The 15427-nt window shown below is 42.4% G+C and overlaps 1 protein-coding gene across 2 annotated transcripts in view; it reads right to left on the reverse strand.

The window, feature by feature from the left end:
• The window catches only part of EcR (Ecdysone receptor), a 66036-nt gene that overhangs the window by 27529 nt on the left and 23080 nt on the right, over positions 1-15427 (reverse strand). Inside the window, exons 1-2 of one of the 2 annotated variants that reach the window (XM_017181583.3) lie at positions 10408-11300; positions 1109-2093 (exon numbers count right to left, since the gene is read on the reverse strand). The exons of the other annotated variant lie outside the window; for it this stretch is intronic. Coding sequence (XP_017037072.1) covers positions 1109-1808 — 700 coding nt within the window. The 5' untranslated portion in view covers positions 1809-2093; positions 10408-11300. Of the gene's footprint in view, positions 1-1108; positions 2094-10407; positions 11301-15427 lie in introns of those variants that run through there. 2 annotated transcript variants of the gene reach the window in all.

A 15427-nucleotide genomic window follows, 5' to 3' on the forward strand; every position in this document is an offset into this window, starting at 1 on the left:
GACCCAGACGCCGTCAACGAGGACGCATCATCGATTGCAGATACTGGCCTTGAACTCCTCCCGCACACGTCCTCCCACAATTTGGGTCAGATGCAAATGCTGTCCCGCTGCTGTTGCTCCTGACCCAACCTGACCTGACCTGGTTTCCCCTATTCAGCACGAGGTCAGTTCCGTGCCACCGAACGCTGACGAGCACGAAGCACAGAAGAGTGACGTCACAAACTGCAGTTGCACCGCCAACAGCAGCAGGAAGAAGAAGCGAAGAAGCAAAGAATCAAAGGACCGAAGCAGCAGAGTTCCACGACGTTCCCCATACTCCCTTATCCGGCTTCTCGCTGCGGGGAGGCCCTAAATATAGAACGACTTGAGGTAGGTTCGTTGCATCAGCAGCAGCCACCAAAAACAGCCCTTTCTTCTGCACATGGCCTGCTGCAGTGGTGCGAGTGCACACACACCAACACATGCATACATATGGCAGGCACTGTTCCGTGACGCTGCGGCGACCGCTGATAGTGCCGGACAACAATACCCTGTGTGTGTGCCAGTGTGTGCGTGCGGAGAGTGCACTTCCCGGCGAGCTCGCTCCGCTCCCAAGACTCGCTCGCATCATCAGCAGCCAAGATAGGGGGAATCGCCAGAAATACTCGCACCATAAAAAGAGCCTCATAAAATGCACTCGTGTAATAAAATATAATTGGTGAGCTCTGCGCTCCAGAGATACAGAACATGGGCGTGGCACTACAGCGGAAAGAATGACGGAAAACTTGAAATTCGACGGGTAGGTCAAGATACAAATTAAAGTGAAATTGTTTCCGTAACGTTGAACTTTGCTTGATAGTTGTATTTCTTAAGTTTTTTTAGCAGGTTATTTTCTTATTTTGTTATAATTTTAATATATTTAATAAATTAACCAAAGTATCTAATAATTATTATGTGCATACTGAGCTTGTGTCAGCAGAGGTCGTGCAAAGAAATAATAAATTAAATCTATTAAACTTCCCCTACTTAAAATATCAGGAAAATAATAGTAAAAGAATTTCAAACTTAACGATTTCTTAATCAATATCATATCGACCTCCTCCTAAAAAAACCCCACTATAAATCTTACCTGATGAAATGGAATTGGCCGAATCGCTTCGCGGTGTGTGCTGCATTCCCATGCCCATGCCTCCGGCACCCACTCCACCGCCGCCTCCTACTCCCACTCCGCCGCTTCCGATGAGGCCATTCGAGTTGCCATTTGAGTGGTGGAGCAGGCCCATGCCCGAGATGCCACCACCCGTCAGTCCGTTTTGCTGCAGATGGAGCGGGGTAGTCGGCGTCGAGGGAGTGGTGGAATTGATGAGACCGTGGCCATTCTGCATCTGCTGCTGCATTCCATTGAGCCCGCCGTTGAGCAGCCCGTGGTTAGCCAACGCTCCCAGATTTGTGGCACCTGGCACGTAGTGGCCATTGGAGTTGGAACCGTTGGTGGCACCGTTCCCATTGCCATTGCCATTGACCGGAATGATGGTCGTCTGGGCGGGCAGGGTGCTGGAGCAGCCGTGCATGGCCAGCGTGATGACGCTTTGCTGCTGCTGCTGCTGTTGTTGGTGGTTCAGGCCGTTGCCATTGGAGCTGCCATACGGACCGGAATCATTGCCGCAAAGCCAGAGGTCCTGGTCGCAGTAATCGTGCGAGTCCAGCGACGAGGGCGACATATTCACCCCAGAGGGCAGGACGAGCCCGTTCGAGGAGGAGGTGACCTCCGAGGAGGACTCCTCTGGGAGGCGCATGAAGCCGCCGTTGTTCGACCAGCGCCGCTTCATCCTCTGGTAGCCGATGGTCGCCGTTTTGGGGCCGTTATGTGAATCACTTGGCGTCGGCTGGGGACAAGCGGCTTGTCCCTGGCAGTTGGTCTGGCTATGGAGAAGGATCTTCTCCTGGTAAAATCTCCTGAGGCTGCGTGGAGCACTCTGTTGCTGCTCAGTTGCTGTGAGGTCTGTCGTGGACTCTTGTGTTGGCTCTTCTAGTATTTTTTGCGCACTTGCTTGCGCTCAAAATACATTTTCGCCCGAATTCCTGTTCATTCAAGACGCGGAAAAATCAGAGAGCTGCAATAAAGAGCGGGTACAACCCATAAAGATGAGGCGAAAATGTCCCAGAGAAACCCGTTTCCGCACCGCTCGTTTTTCAACGGGTTCGGTTCCTTCAACATTTTGTGGTCACACTGGAGAAGAACAACGCGACGGTTCAACGCACCTGGGCGGGGGCAAAAGCTCATGAAATTTTCATTTCATTTAATTGCAAATTTTTCGCTCTACCTTGAACACAACGACGACACCCGGCTATTGCTGCTAAGCCGGGAAAGAGCTAAAGTAAGCTGACCCAGCCGAAAGGAATACGTAATTCTTGAATAGATCAACACACATGTTGCGTATCTGCCGGGCGAAATCTCCGGCTCGTTTAGCGGGAAGTCTTTTTGCACAGATTGCAAACTCTTGATAGGCCATCTTCGTCTGAATTTATAGTCATATGTATATGAGTTGGAGCGACAGCAGAATGGATTACTTCACTTTTCGCCACACTTAATCAGGGGGGGTTTTATTTTTTTTGCTCACTCTTACTAGCGATTTATGGCCCTCGCAAATCTGCTTAACTACTTAAATGTCGCCAAAATGGATGGTCCATTCGAGATGGGTTCTTAAATTTCTACAGAATCTAGATTTCTTGTTATATATTTGTTGGCTAAAGCTTATCTATCATTACTTATCTATCATTCACTTCCTTGACCCCAACCAATCAATTTTATTTCCCTATTTGCACGCATTCTTTTATGTGTGTAACTCTGTTTGAACACTTGTCACACTTATCTAAATGTCTTGGCAATCGTTTCTGTTTACCTCCTCCGTCCTTTAATGTCCGAAGCGGGTTTGTGGCTCAAACAACACAAGCTGAGGCAAGCTAAGGAAATCGCAGTAATACTGGTGGTGGGTTGGGAAAAATTTTGGGACCTTCTAGGCGATTTTCTTACTTAAGAGCTACTCGCTATAGAACAGGGGGCCCAGGCAAATTCAGTGATATTTTATAAAAGCATTTGTGTAAGCAAAAACGTTCACCAACGATTACACCAACGTTTACACCAATGTTTACACCAACGTTTACACCAACGTTTACACCAACGTTTACACCAACGTTTACACCAACGTTTACACCAACGTTTACACCAACGTTTACACCAACGTTTACACCAACGTTTACACCAACGTTTACACCAACGGTGTGAACAAACGTCGGGCAGAGAAATTTGCTGAGTAGCGAGTCTAAGAAAGATGTATCTCCACCTTAAAATTACGATAATGGAAATATATTGGACAGCTCCTATGGGAAATTCAAGCTAAGCGTGCCAATCTTCCAGGTAGAAAAGGAGCTTAAAGCCAGCCTTAAAAACCAATTTCCTTGCTTTTATCAATTATTTGCTTTGTTAAACAGCTCGACTATTTACAGTATTTACAAAACTACCTCAAGACTATCCACATAAATAGGCACACATTCACCTTTGATGGAAAGCAAGTAATTACGGTCACTTTATTAGAGAAAGTCAATCAATAAAACAAGTAATTTGTAATGTAATGTAAGCTAATTTCTACATACTAAATGCAGCCGGCATTAGTGCTTTAATCTAAAGAGAATTAGTCATAGTCTAGGTCAGTGGATTGCTGGATTACTCGCAATCTCGGCCGCGAGAAGAATTCGCATTTCGATTGATTTTGCAATGCAGCTCTGGCTTATGGATTGAATTCGCGCTTGACTCATTCGGCGACACACAGGTGAATCACTTTATTTTTTTGTGTACTGGGCATCGACAGTTTCGAGCTGAGCGAGCAGGTTGGCTGGGCTCCACTCAAAGCCAAAAAGACCGGCACAACAATAATGAGGGGTAGGGGTAAGAGCCGAGCGATAATAAACCAAAAGTCTGTAACTTTTCGTCTCTTTGTGTTATAAAGCGCCAAAAAACTGGTTTCAGCTTCGTAGTAAGTCTGAGTGAGCGGGATAGAGCGAAAGCTTAGAACAAAATCGAAAAGAATCACGATCGAAGAAGAAGAAGCAGAAGGCAAGAAAAGAATTGCCAAGAGAAAGAGATAAAAAAAAAAGGGAAGACTAGTCTAAGCTTACGATGGTGCGGAGGGGCAGGGGCTTGGGGTGAGCCGAGATTTTGGCCCGCATTAAGGAAAAAACCTGTCGGCGTTCGAGTCGAGCACAAAAACAATACAAACAGGTTGTTCTTTGGCGTTTTCGCTTTGTTGTCTACAAAAATATTTCTCAAAAAAAAAAAATAAATAAAGAATAACAACAACATCAGAAGAAACAGCGTATTTATCGCATCGGGAATATATTCGTACTATACGAACCTACATACATATACCCGAGAATATATATATATATATAAAAATACATGTATGCGGGGGGTATATGGGCGAGATGCGCCACGATATATATGTATAAACGACATTTAAGGCATTTTTATAGCTTTGCGTGCCTCGATTTGTTGCTGCTGCTGCTGCTGCTGATGTTCTCTGTTGCGTTGCCTCTTTATTTTTGCTCATTTTACTTTTAGCTGCGGTTTCCCTGCCTTTTGTTCTGCTTCTAGTACAAAAAAAACAGCATGGAAAAAAGAGTCGGAAAGCTGAGGGGCAGCGCGCAGACTCAGATGACTTGCCCCAGCACCGTGAAATTGCTCGGTACTAGAAGGGGTAAGTAAAAGAAACAGGAACCAGAACAAGAACAAGAACCAGAAAAAAAGAACAAGAAGAATAACAAGAACAACATCTAGAAGAAAACAAAAACAAATTCTTCTTCCAGCTGGAAAATTCGTTACGCCCCGAGTGATGGATGTGAGGAGCTAGGAGGTAAGGTACCTAGCACACCTCTATTTATAGAATACATAATGGAAATTACAGCAGTCAACAGGTTGGAAGTTTAGCAATATCACTCTTTATACGGGTTAGTAATAGAATAAAAGGAAGTAGGTATTATCTCCAAAAACATGAAGTACAAATATGCTTAGGCAGCAGCACCAGGCGAGTCGATTTAGCATTGAACAGATATCTATAACTATAAAAAGTATTGTTTTGAACTCAGTGAAAAGTCAATCAAAATGTTGTGAATGTTCTATAATAATTGTAGTATAATCGGAGGATATCAGAGGGATATCCTATAGTTGAGCACCCTCCCCTGCTGTTTTCTTACTTGTTTAAGCTATTCTCCTGGAAATAGCGCCTCAATGAGATCAGATAAGGTCTGTGGATAAGGTCTGAGATAAGGTATGCGCTCAATTAACTTGGATAAACGTCATGAGAAGCTTCACACTACAGTCATTCAATGAAATTAATGCAAATCCATTAAACAATGGAAATGGAAGTTGCAAGGGAAAATGATAAAGAAAAGATAATATACACTATTGTATAACATTCTATATTAATTTCTTTCCTAAGCAGAATTTCTATTGATAACACCTCCACATCAACCTATATGAGAGCTCCCACTTGACTTTTGGGAATTCCATTGATTGAAGACTCAACCCATTTGACCCCAAATACCTGGTTGACCCTTGAATGTTTCGAGCATTATAAAAGTATGTCAATGACTGGCACGCAACAACCGATTGTCAGGACTCAAGTCTATACCTTTTTTCTTTTTCGTTTTACCCCAAACGACATCCTTCAATGCAATAAGCTTTATTAACTGAGCCAGCAATTGGTGTACACGCCACTGGAATCGGTGGGCGGTGGGCAGTACCTCCTCCAGCTCTTGTCCAGCGAAAACAATTAAATATCCGCTGCCGGCTTGTCCAGTTGGTTTCATAATAGGCCCACAAACACAGAAATCCCTCCGTCAGAGTACTCACCCACACGAAAGCGAGTACGCACACTCCTGCAAGCGGATCCTTTTAATTTCCTGCTGTTATTTTCCTACACGTAGAGCCAACGCCGCGTGATTTCCATTTGCCTAGGAGTCCGAGTCCATTTGGAGGCGGTGGCAGTAAAAGGGCAGGAGGAAACATATGCGACACATTCCCATAAACCCCTCCCTGGGCGGCAGAGTAAACTGAATGATAATGGGCCGCCCCGAGGCCACCCAAAAGGCTTCAACTAATGTACTGAGAAAGAAAAATAGGGAAAATGCCACAGAGTAGAGAGCCAAGGGCAAGAAACAGAGAGCATACTCTTTCTCCAATGATAGTCATCTAGATTTCAGATTGGAGATTGTTTTAGTTACGATTATAGGAAAATTATTATAGTTCATTTCTACTTTAAAGACTTCAAAAAAACCCTTGAGAACCCATAACCCCCATTGACGTTAAAGCTGACCTCCTTTTAATCCTCTCTTCTGGGCCCTGGTCTTCTTTTAGGATTGATTTCTGAGTAAACAAATATGCGAAAAAGACACCGAAATCGACGACCCAAGAAAACACTAAATACATACAGGTGTATATACGATAAATACATATAAATATACATACATACATATATGGAGGCAAACCCGCTGACAAGTTAACGGTTTCCCCTCGTACTACCAATCACAACAACATTTTTAACCCAAAACTGGTTGCGCTTTACTTTCCGCGAATTGAGTTTGGTTTATGGCTGACTTTATTTTGTTGGTGATTCGCTTTTAAAGTTTGCTGATTTGGTTAAACACGAAAAATGGTGCCATTCAATTGACACATTTTCAATATTTGGCTTAAGACAAAAAAAAAAAACCAAAGTAAACAGGCCGAGTAAATCACTGAAGAAAATTACGGGATCCATTAGGATGAGCATAATCCCCGTAAGAGTAACATGGAACCTACATTTTCTATAAAACAATTTCTTCTCATCAATATCCATCCCTCCCTCCAGCTGCTCCAATTCCCAGGCAGATCTATTCCACTTGCCGGATCTCCCAGAGTTATTTAAGAATAATTTACATGTTCATCAGCCGGCCAAAGTCAAAATCAATTAGCAATAAAAGCATAAAAGGCGATAGAAACTTTTAATGCCCATGGGGCCGAAAAAGATTTATGAGATTTTTGTTTTGGTGGTCAATTTTCGGCTTTTCCAGAGCACTTTAACCGCAACTGTGTGACAGGGCACGAGCCTCAATTTATTGCTAGGGGAATTTAAAAAAAAGAGGAATGTCAAGTGCTGGACTGGAAGATACCCTGTAAAAAACACCTACTTGAATTTCAAACAAACTAATTTAAGACGAGTGCCAGTAAGCAATCTTGGAGACTCAAAGCTTCAGAGACAGGAAACTCTTAGTCTAAAGAGTTAACTTCTAGATACTCAGCAGCATGCAGCCTTGACTCGCCGAACAGCTATCAATAAATATTTAGAAGCAAAGTAAGAAACACCAAGCGAGGCGTCACAGCTGGCACAAAGTCTAAGACAACTGGTTGAGGCTGACTCGAAAAATGCGCTTCAATCATTTCCTTTTCCGGTTAAGCGGCGTCTCTCTCTACCATATATCTTCCCATTCTGTGCCGCCGCCAATTTGCATTTAAAATCGATAATATTATTTGCATATATGTGGATCTGACTGATTGCCTGACCTTTTCGGCAGACAAGAAGTCATATTAGAGTCAACACGCAATGATGAGCAAGGCGTCGCGATCAAGAAAGCCTGCGAAAACACCCCTTAATACCAGACAACCTTGATCTGTTTTCAAGCTGGTTTTTTTTTTGGCGAATTTTTAGACTCAAGGTAAGAAAATATAAGAAATATTAATAGAATCCAAAGTAATTTACTACAATTTATATTTTGAATTGTGGAACTTAATAAAATATTAGTATAAATACAACAGAATAAACCCCTGTATTTGTTGTAAATTTTATAGGTTTTTATATAAATTTAATTAGTTTTATAAAAACACTCAAAGCACAGGTCATTACCATAAAAGTCGAACACCTCTGGCCCCTGCAAAAAGTACAAAACACAACCTAAGTGCCAAGTTCGGCTAAAGAAAAAGTTGTTCGAGTCTTGAACTTGGCTTGGTCGTCTGTATTACGAATCTTTTCGCATTGCTCGGCTAATCAACAACAACACTTACAACAACACAATTGTAGCATCCACAAGGAAAATTGTGGAAAGTCATGGAAAATGTTCGTCATCGTCATCGGCGGTTGTTTGCGAAAGTGTTGACAGCTCGATCGACTTTGTTGTTGGCTACTTTTTTGCTTTTGCGGCATGTGAAAGTCCATGAAAGCGGGTGGCAAGGGGAAAACCCATTGCAAGTTTTGCTTTATAAACTACTATATATATAAAATATATATGGCAGACTACTGCTAATTGCTAAAACACACATCTTGGTTGAACGGGCGCCCGGGCAGGTGGGCAGGAAATGTTTCTAGGAGCGTCTGACAAGATAAGGCAACCATGAAATGCAACCGCGAACAATGCACATTATACAGGGAGAACAGGGTGGCACTGTCCTGACCCACTGGTCTGCGCCCAGTCGCAGTCGAGGGGTTACATTGAACCCGCGTTGGTTCACCTGTTGGATGTCAGGGTGGCACATTACACCTGACAAGCAGATATGTTGAGTTATGAAGAAAATTTCTTGAAGATCCCGCCAGGATAAGTTCTCACGATGACTAAAATCTTTTCTCTATATAAAATTAGACCCAGCACTAACCATAACTTGATAGCTTGAAAAAAAGTCACCGAAAAGCGACATAAACAACATCCGAGTGCCATATAATGATATATAAAGTCGCCCATTAAGCCCAGAACCTCGAACCGCGAGTGCAGCGAGTTGCCAGAGTTGGACCGAGCCAGAGATCTCGGAATGCTCGACGTAGTAGCCGGCAAAACCCTCGGCCACATGTTTGGTCGTACATGTGTCTATATATTTGCATAAAATCGCATTAAAATTTGCCATTTTGCCAACTTTAATGTACCATAAAACACACAAACAACAGTGGAGGCAACGAGACGATGACGATGACGACGACAACGACGATGGCGACGCCATAGGAAACAAGTAACTTTTTTCTGTTGTTTGCTTAGTGTCCAGAAAGTGTAGCAAAAAGAGAAATAACGAATAATTTAATGTGCAAAAAGCGGTAGAAGAGAAAAGAGCCAAGAAGCCGAAACCTTAACCAGTCCGAACGCCCAGGAAATGGTGGGGCCAAGGGTTGGCAGGGGCCGGCGGGTGGTTAAATTAATTGTGGGAGAGTCTAACTAATGTGGGGACTTTTCTTTAGACCCGCAGAACGAAACCAAGCAGCGCCTGTTACCTAATGCCTCATTAGGCGCCTGAAATTAGGCAACGATAGAACAGGACCCAAGCGCATTAAAGGACTCGCTTTATAAGGATAAATATGTCATAGTTTCTAAGGTTTTGTGACATAAACTAAATTGAAATTAAGCAAAAGATAAAGCAAAGTATTTATATAAACTTTTAAACATTTTCAAATAATTACAATTGTTGTTTAGTCTTTCACTTTTAGTTTAAAAATTATAAAATAATATGAGCAAATCAGTTTTTAACTGACAAAAGCCTGTAACTAACGTTTTTCTAAAAAACTAAATCTTAACTATTGATGTAGGATAAACTAACTACTTAGCCCCAAAAAATGCAACTTTCCTTTCTAAACCCAATTTTCTAATTTTAATATTAATATGATCCCATTCCTGTTGCCATCGTAATCCAAGTTTTTCCCAATTTTCCACTTGTGAAATTGATTTCCCCAACTCCCTTCAATTAACTGGATTCCTTCAAATGGTTCTCGAACCTATATATACTCTGTACGCACTTGACAAATCGAAATTGTTTACACCAAATTGAACCTCATCAAGGGAATGTTTGTGTAAATCAGGGTAAATCAGCTGCCCCAATACGAATGCCATCAATGCCCACTTAACTATCAATATGCTTGGCGAATTTATGGATATCCACGGCAATTACGCAGTCAAGTGCTTGCCTAGGATCCAAGCCATATACATTAGAGAGCAATATATACGCACATATTTATTTATGTTTTTACGCAGGCGAGTTTTTACAATTTTCAGCATTCACTCTTCAATTGGCCTGAGCCCGCCTGCCTGCCTGTCAGTTGGCATGACAATAATGAATGTATTACCAATCGAACATGTGTATCTCCCTGGGACATCATATAGCGCCCGAATCTATGTACGCAGCGTGTATGATGTGTGTATCTTGGCATTGAAAGTAGTTTTCTTTTATTTTCGGCTGGATGTGGAAATGGAAATGAAAATGTTTTCGCTCACACGAGGTGACAAGTGAGTCAAGATATGAAAACACATTAGGGTCGAGGGAAATGGTTACGAAAATGCTTTAGTTTTCCAAAGACGCGAACTTGTTGCTCAGTTTGACCACAAAATGTTGCTATCGGGAAGTCAAAAATGGCCCCGCGCACTCACCATATGCATCAATATAGTGCGCCAGTTCTGCTACTAATCCACAAGTATCCATGGGTCACAATCCTTTCGAGCAGGGGGTAATAATCCCAGGTATAAATATATATATCTATATATATTAATATGTGTATGAAAATATCCTTTCACTTTAACCGTAACCGTAACCGTCACTTTAACTTTAATCGGGGGATCTCGGGCACAAATCCCACGTATCTTTGTTCACTCACGCACTTCTAAGTTACTGTCCTCGAGCTGGTTACCGCTCCTGGATGCTCCAGGATGTGCGTGCGCGGACAGCGGGTAGCGGGGGCGTTCCACAGACGGCGACTAGACAAATGTCTGCGCCGCTGCTGCGCTGCTGACGTCGCCGCTTTGTTGTTGACGTTTGATTTCGAGCCGTGCCTTCTCCGATTCTCTCGCTTTCACCGAATTTCATTCAAATTGCTGGGAATTCTCAGCTAACTTGGACGTCCACTATATAATATCTGTACAAATATGAATATACGCTCTCGATTTGAGTTATTTAAAGCACTGTTTCCTCTTATTTCTCTTATTTATTTCTGGTTCAGCTACAATGCATTTTGCACTTTATTTCGATTTCGATTTCTGACGACGAATTGCACTTGTTGTTTCTGTGTGTATGGGGGGTATTGGTTGGGGTCGGGTGTATCTTTGATTGGTATTATTTGGGGGAATTTTCCAACGATTTTGTATAAATATATGCGTTTTTAAACATTATATTTTTTTTTTTGGGAAACCGTTCTGGTAGACTTTGTATCTTGTATCTTGTATCTGGTATCTGATGTTTTGTATTTTGTATCTTTCAACCGATGCGCGACTGAGGCGAACGGACGCGATCGGGCGACGAACGTGCGAGCGAACAACAACCGTTAGCAACAAAGTCCAAACAAATACTTAATCACTGAGCGAAACGAGCAAAATATTAAACGTGAAATTCTCAGTCGTCGGCGTCGCTCAGTCGAGTCGACGCGAGCGAATTCACCACTCTCGCTCCCGCACTCACACAACCACGCCAGCTAGCGAAAGAAGCGGAGGCGACGACGAGGGGCGAGTCAGAGTCGAAAGCGGAATCAACGCTAAAGTTAAATGTGAGGCGCAGACAGCGCACACTCACACGCACACATACACCGCGGCGGCACACTGAGCGAGCGGCTTGAATGAAAAATGCCGATGCAATCGTGAGATTCTCTTTGTCCGCTCTCCATCACGTCACGTCATTTGTATCTGTGTGTCTGTGAGCTGTTGTATCTGTGTGCTTGTGAGCAACCCAACTGTTTGGTGTATGCGTGCGAGTGCCATCATCGCTTTCCTTTGCCTTCCTCTCGCCACTTCTCCCTTTCTTCGTTCCTCGCTTTCCGTTTTCTGTTTTCTTCACTTATTTGTTGTGTTTTTTTCGTTGATTTCTCGTCGCTACTTTCGGGTGCACAAGTGCAAATTCACACGTACATTCGAAATGCTGGCACAGTGGGGCAAAGGTGGCGAAAAGTGAAATGGAAAATGGGGTCTAGACAGTCGGAAAAGCTGGGGTCTTACTACTAGATGAGTGATTCGCGATGCGAATGAGAAGGGTTATCGTCAGAATTCCTATTCAATGTGATTTTTTATATGTGAAACGTATTCCTAGAACTATAAAATACAAAGTACTACATTTACTTATTATGATATTTTACATTTTCTTTTTTGTTAAACAGAACACTTATTGAAAAAGTAAAACAATGTGAATTTACTTGAATCTTATTAAAACTCTCTATGATTTATATTTATCGAAAATATCGTTTATCTGTAAACTGAATAGTACTGTTTTGAGTGTAATGATGATGAAAATATTAGTTTCCTAACCAAAATTGCGCTTTAAACTTAAGAAACTCTGATATCTGAACTAAAACCAGATTAAGATGAATTCATCAAGTCCAAAGATACAAGAAGTTTCACTTATATTTGAATAAAATGTTTAAGAATTGAATATTACTGATGGTCTAAGGTAAAATCGTAAAGCAATGAGTCGAAATAATTGAATGAATAATAATTAGACATAAGAGATTGAGAAGTGCAATCCCAAATTTAGTCGCTACCGAAGATAACCCAACAGGGTAATTAGAATCAAATAAGAATTTTTCAACAACGCGTTGTTGAGGCGTAATTAATGGAAAGCCAGAGGAAAGATCGACAGTGCATTACACACAGAAAATACTGCTAGCAACGTATTCACGTATCTATGAGAAGTACTGCGTACACGTACGTAACGTATAGATTGCACATTTAAAATACATTGTGGTTAAAAAGTAACAGACCCGCGAATCGAGATCCTCAGATACAGATACAGATACGCACACACCGCTGCAGATAATTGTACTGCCTTCTTTGCTCCACTCCCCCCCCCCCCCCCCCCCCCCCCCAGCTCATCGCCACCTGACTCACTGCAGTGTGTGTCTGTGTGCTTGGTGTGTCTATGTGTGCTTCGTGTTTGACGCTGGGCAAGTTCAAGTGTAGAATGCAATAGAGAACCGCATTGAGCAGAGAGAGAAAGAGAGGTAGAGCGAAAGAGAGAGGGAGAATCAGAGAGAGACTCTCTCTCTCTCTCTTTACGCATACGCATTGAAAAGCCGGCAAAAGGCAAGGGCATTAGCGCAGGGGTGTGCGTTTGATGTGGGTGGAGGGTGTGGTGGGGGGTAGTGTGGGGTGGGAGCTGTGGTGAATTTCGCTGTTGGGGTTGGCTAGACACATTGAACCACAAAAGTTCAAGATGAAAACACAAAATATCAACAGTGACAGCTGAGTAGAGGGAACGCAGTGGATGGGGCAAAGGAAGGGGGGTGGCTATAGCCCATTATTTCTCTCTCACTCTCTTAGTTCCTCTATTTGATGTGCCGTTTTGGGGGGGATGGGGGGATACCAATACAAACACAGCTGCCTCTGTTATGTTCTCTCCATCTCCATCTCCCTTCCATCCTGCTGCTCCCTGCCTTCCCACGTCCCTGTCCCCTTTTGGCCGACTGCCAAACGATTCTCAGTTCAGTAGTACACTGGAGCAGGCGTTCAGAGTGTGAGTGCAACATGTATCTGTATCTGACTTCATTGCCGTATCTGTGTGTGTGTGTGTGTGAGTATCGTTTATCTGTGCGAGAGAGTTTGTCTAGCCGCGGGTAGTGGGGACTGGGGTGGCAGGGAAGGGGAGTCATGTGCATGGCGTTTGTTGGGGTAGTTCGCCGGCAAATGAAAGAAGCAGAATGTAGAAAATAGAAATAGTCGGATGACATATAGTGGAAACATGCCAATGAGCCACAGAGCACGTGAAATACCCTACTAGACAAAACAAATGATACGTGTAGAAACAAAGAAATCAGCAAATGCATGATACTCTGTTTTCCAGTATGATTCACTCTCTTATTTACTATTCAATTTTATAGTTGATTTATTTAAAAAATATTTAGACTTCCTAAAACTAGACCTATCCCAAAAAAAAAAACACAGAAAAGTCTGTCTGAACGTTTGTTTATAGTCTCTAGTCTCTCTAGGATATCTTAGCTCCCTATTGATTAATTATTAGCTTTCCTAAGGGAAACACCGGCAAGTCATCCCAAACGGTCGTTGCATGCATTCAGCGATCATTGAAACTTTACAAAACTTATCTTACTTACATTTGGTCTTAGAGAGGAGGAAAAGATGCTTTAAAACCGCGATCGCGAGCTTACAACAACAAATCATAGATAGAATTGGTTACCCAGCATCCCTTATTTTGTAGATATTAATCAGCAACCTATTCTAGTTGGCTAATGAAGATCTCATTCTCGTAGGATAAAAGATAAGATACTAGTTTCCCCAAATCCAATTAGAATTGGTTTACTCTAGGTCGGAACTAGTTCAATCTAATTTAACTTATCCCATGGGATACAGCTCTTAAGCCGAAACCAACAGTTGTTGCAGCCCACAGATACATTATGTATCTGTGCACTGAGCTCTCCCCGCCATCTGGTGTGCCGCTCGCGTATCTGTCTGTGTGCACTTGGAGTCGAGAGCGAGATAGCTGCTGGCTAGTAAAAAGGCAATAACAAAGGAGAAAAACTTGTCTACATGCCTGTCGTACAAGCTGCAAAATTTATGCGAAGACACACAAATCCACTGAACGAGAGACCGACAGCGCTGGCGTTCCCTGTGTGTTTGCTCTTGTTTTTGTCTTGTTTTTTGCTGTCTTGCCCATAGACAGGCCGCAGCAATCTGCTCCACAACACTCTGCATCGGTGCACCCCCGTAACACTGCCCCTGCACCTTGTGGATGGATGCATAGAGACTCTGCCACAAGTACACAGGCAGAAAAGAAGAAAGTATCAATTGAAATTGGGAAGGAAAGTTCGGTAAGCCGGAGTTTTATACATTTGTTTTGACTATAAAAGCTAAAAAATATTGTAGTTATGTACATTTTTATATTATTTTTTTATTCTTATGGCAGATTTTTATAAAATATAATTCGTTATGCAAAAATGATAATATAATCAATTTCTATTCAATGGACAGAAAACAATTTGAAACCTTTTTTCTAAATAGTTTTAAGCCTTTGAGACTAGATTTCGTTTTCTAGATCAACTCGGCTATTAACGCTAAAATTTATTTTTGACTGAGAAACTTGCCAACTTCGGCCTTAAGTTGTAACCTTTTGCAAGGGTTTGAAAGGGCGGCGTTCTTTTTAAAATAAAATATCTATTTTATTTTTTCTGCATAAATATTGAACACACAAATGCCTGATTTTGATTTTTTTTTCAGTGTACGGATATATTAAAAATTTGTTGAGTTTTCTTTTGCCAGTCTGGTTTGCCTTGTTTGGCGTGGTTCGCTTCGGATCGGTTCGGTTCGGGTTGCCTTTTGGTATGATTTGACTTTGAATCGGGTGTCACAAAGAGGCAGAGACAGGGACAGAACGAGTAGGACAGAGCCAGGGTTAGAAAGAGACAGGGCGAAAAGTTGGCAAAGTCAGGTTTAATGCCGTTCAATGGCGTGGCGACGTCTT

The sequence above is a fragment of the Drosophila kikkawai genome, chromosome 2R (genome assembly GCF_030179895.1).
Source record: "Drosophila kikkawai strain 14028-0561.14 chromosome 2R, DkikHiC1v2, whole genome shotgun sequence".
NCBI classification, from domain to species: domain Eukaryota; kingdom Metazoa; phylum Arthropoda; class Insecta; order Diptera; family Drosophilidae; genus Drosophila; species Drosophila kikkawai.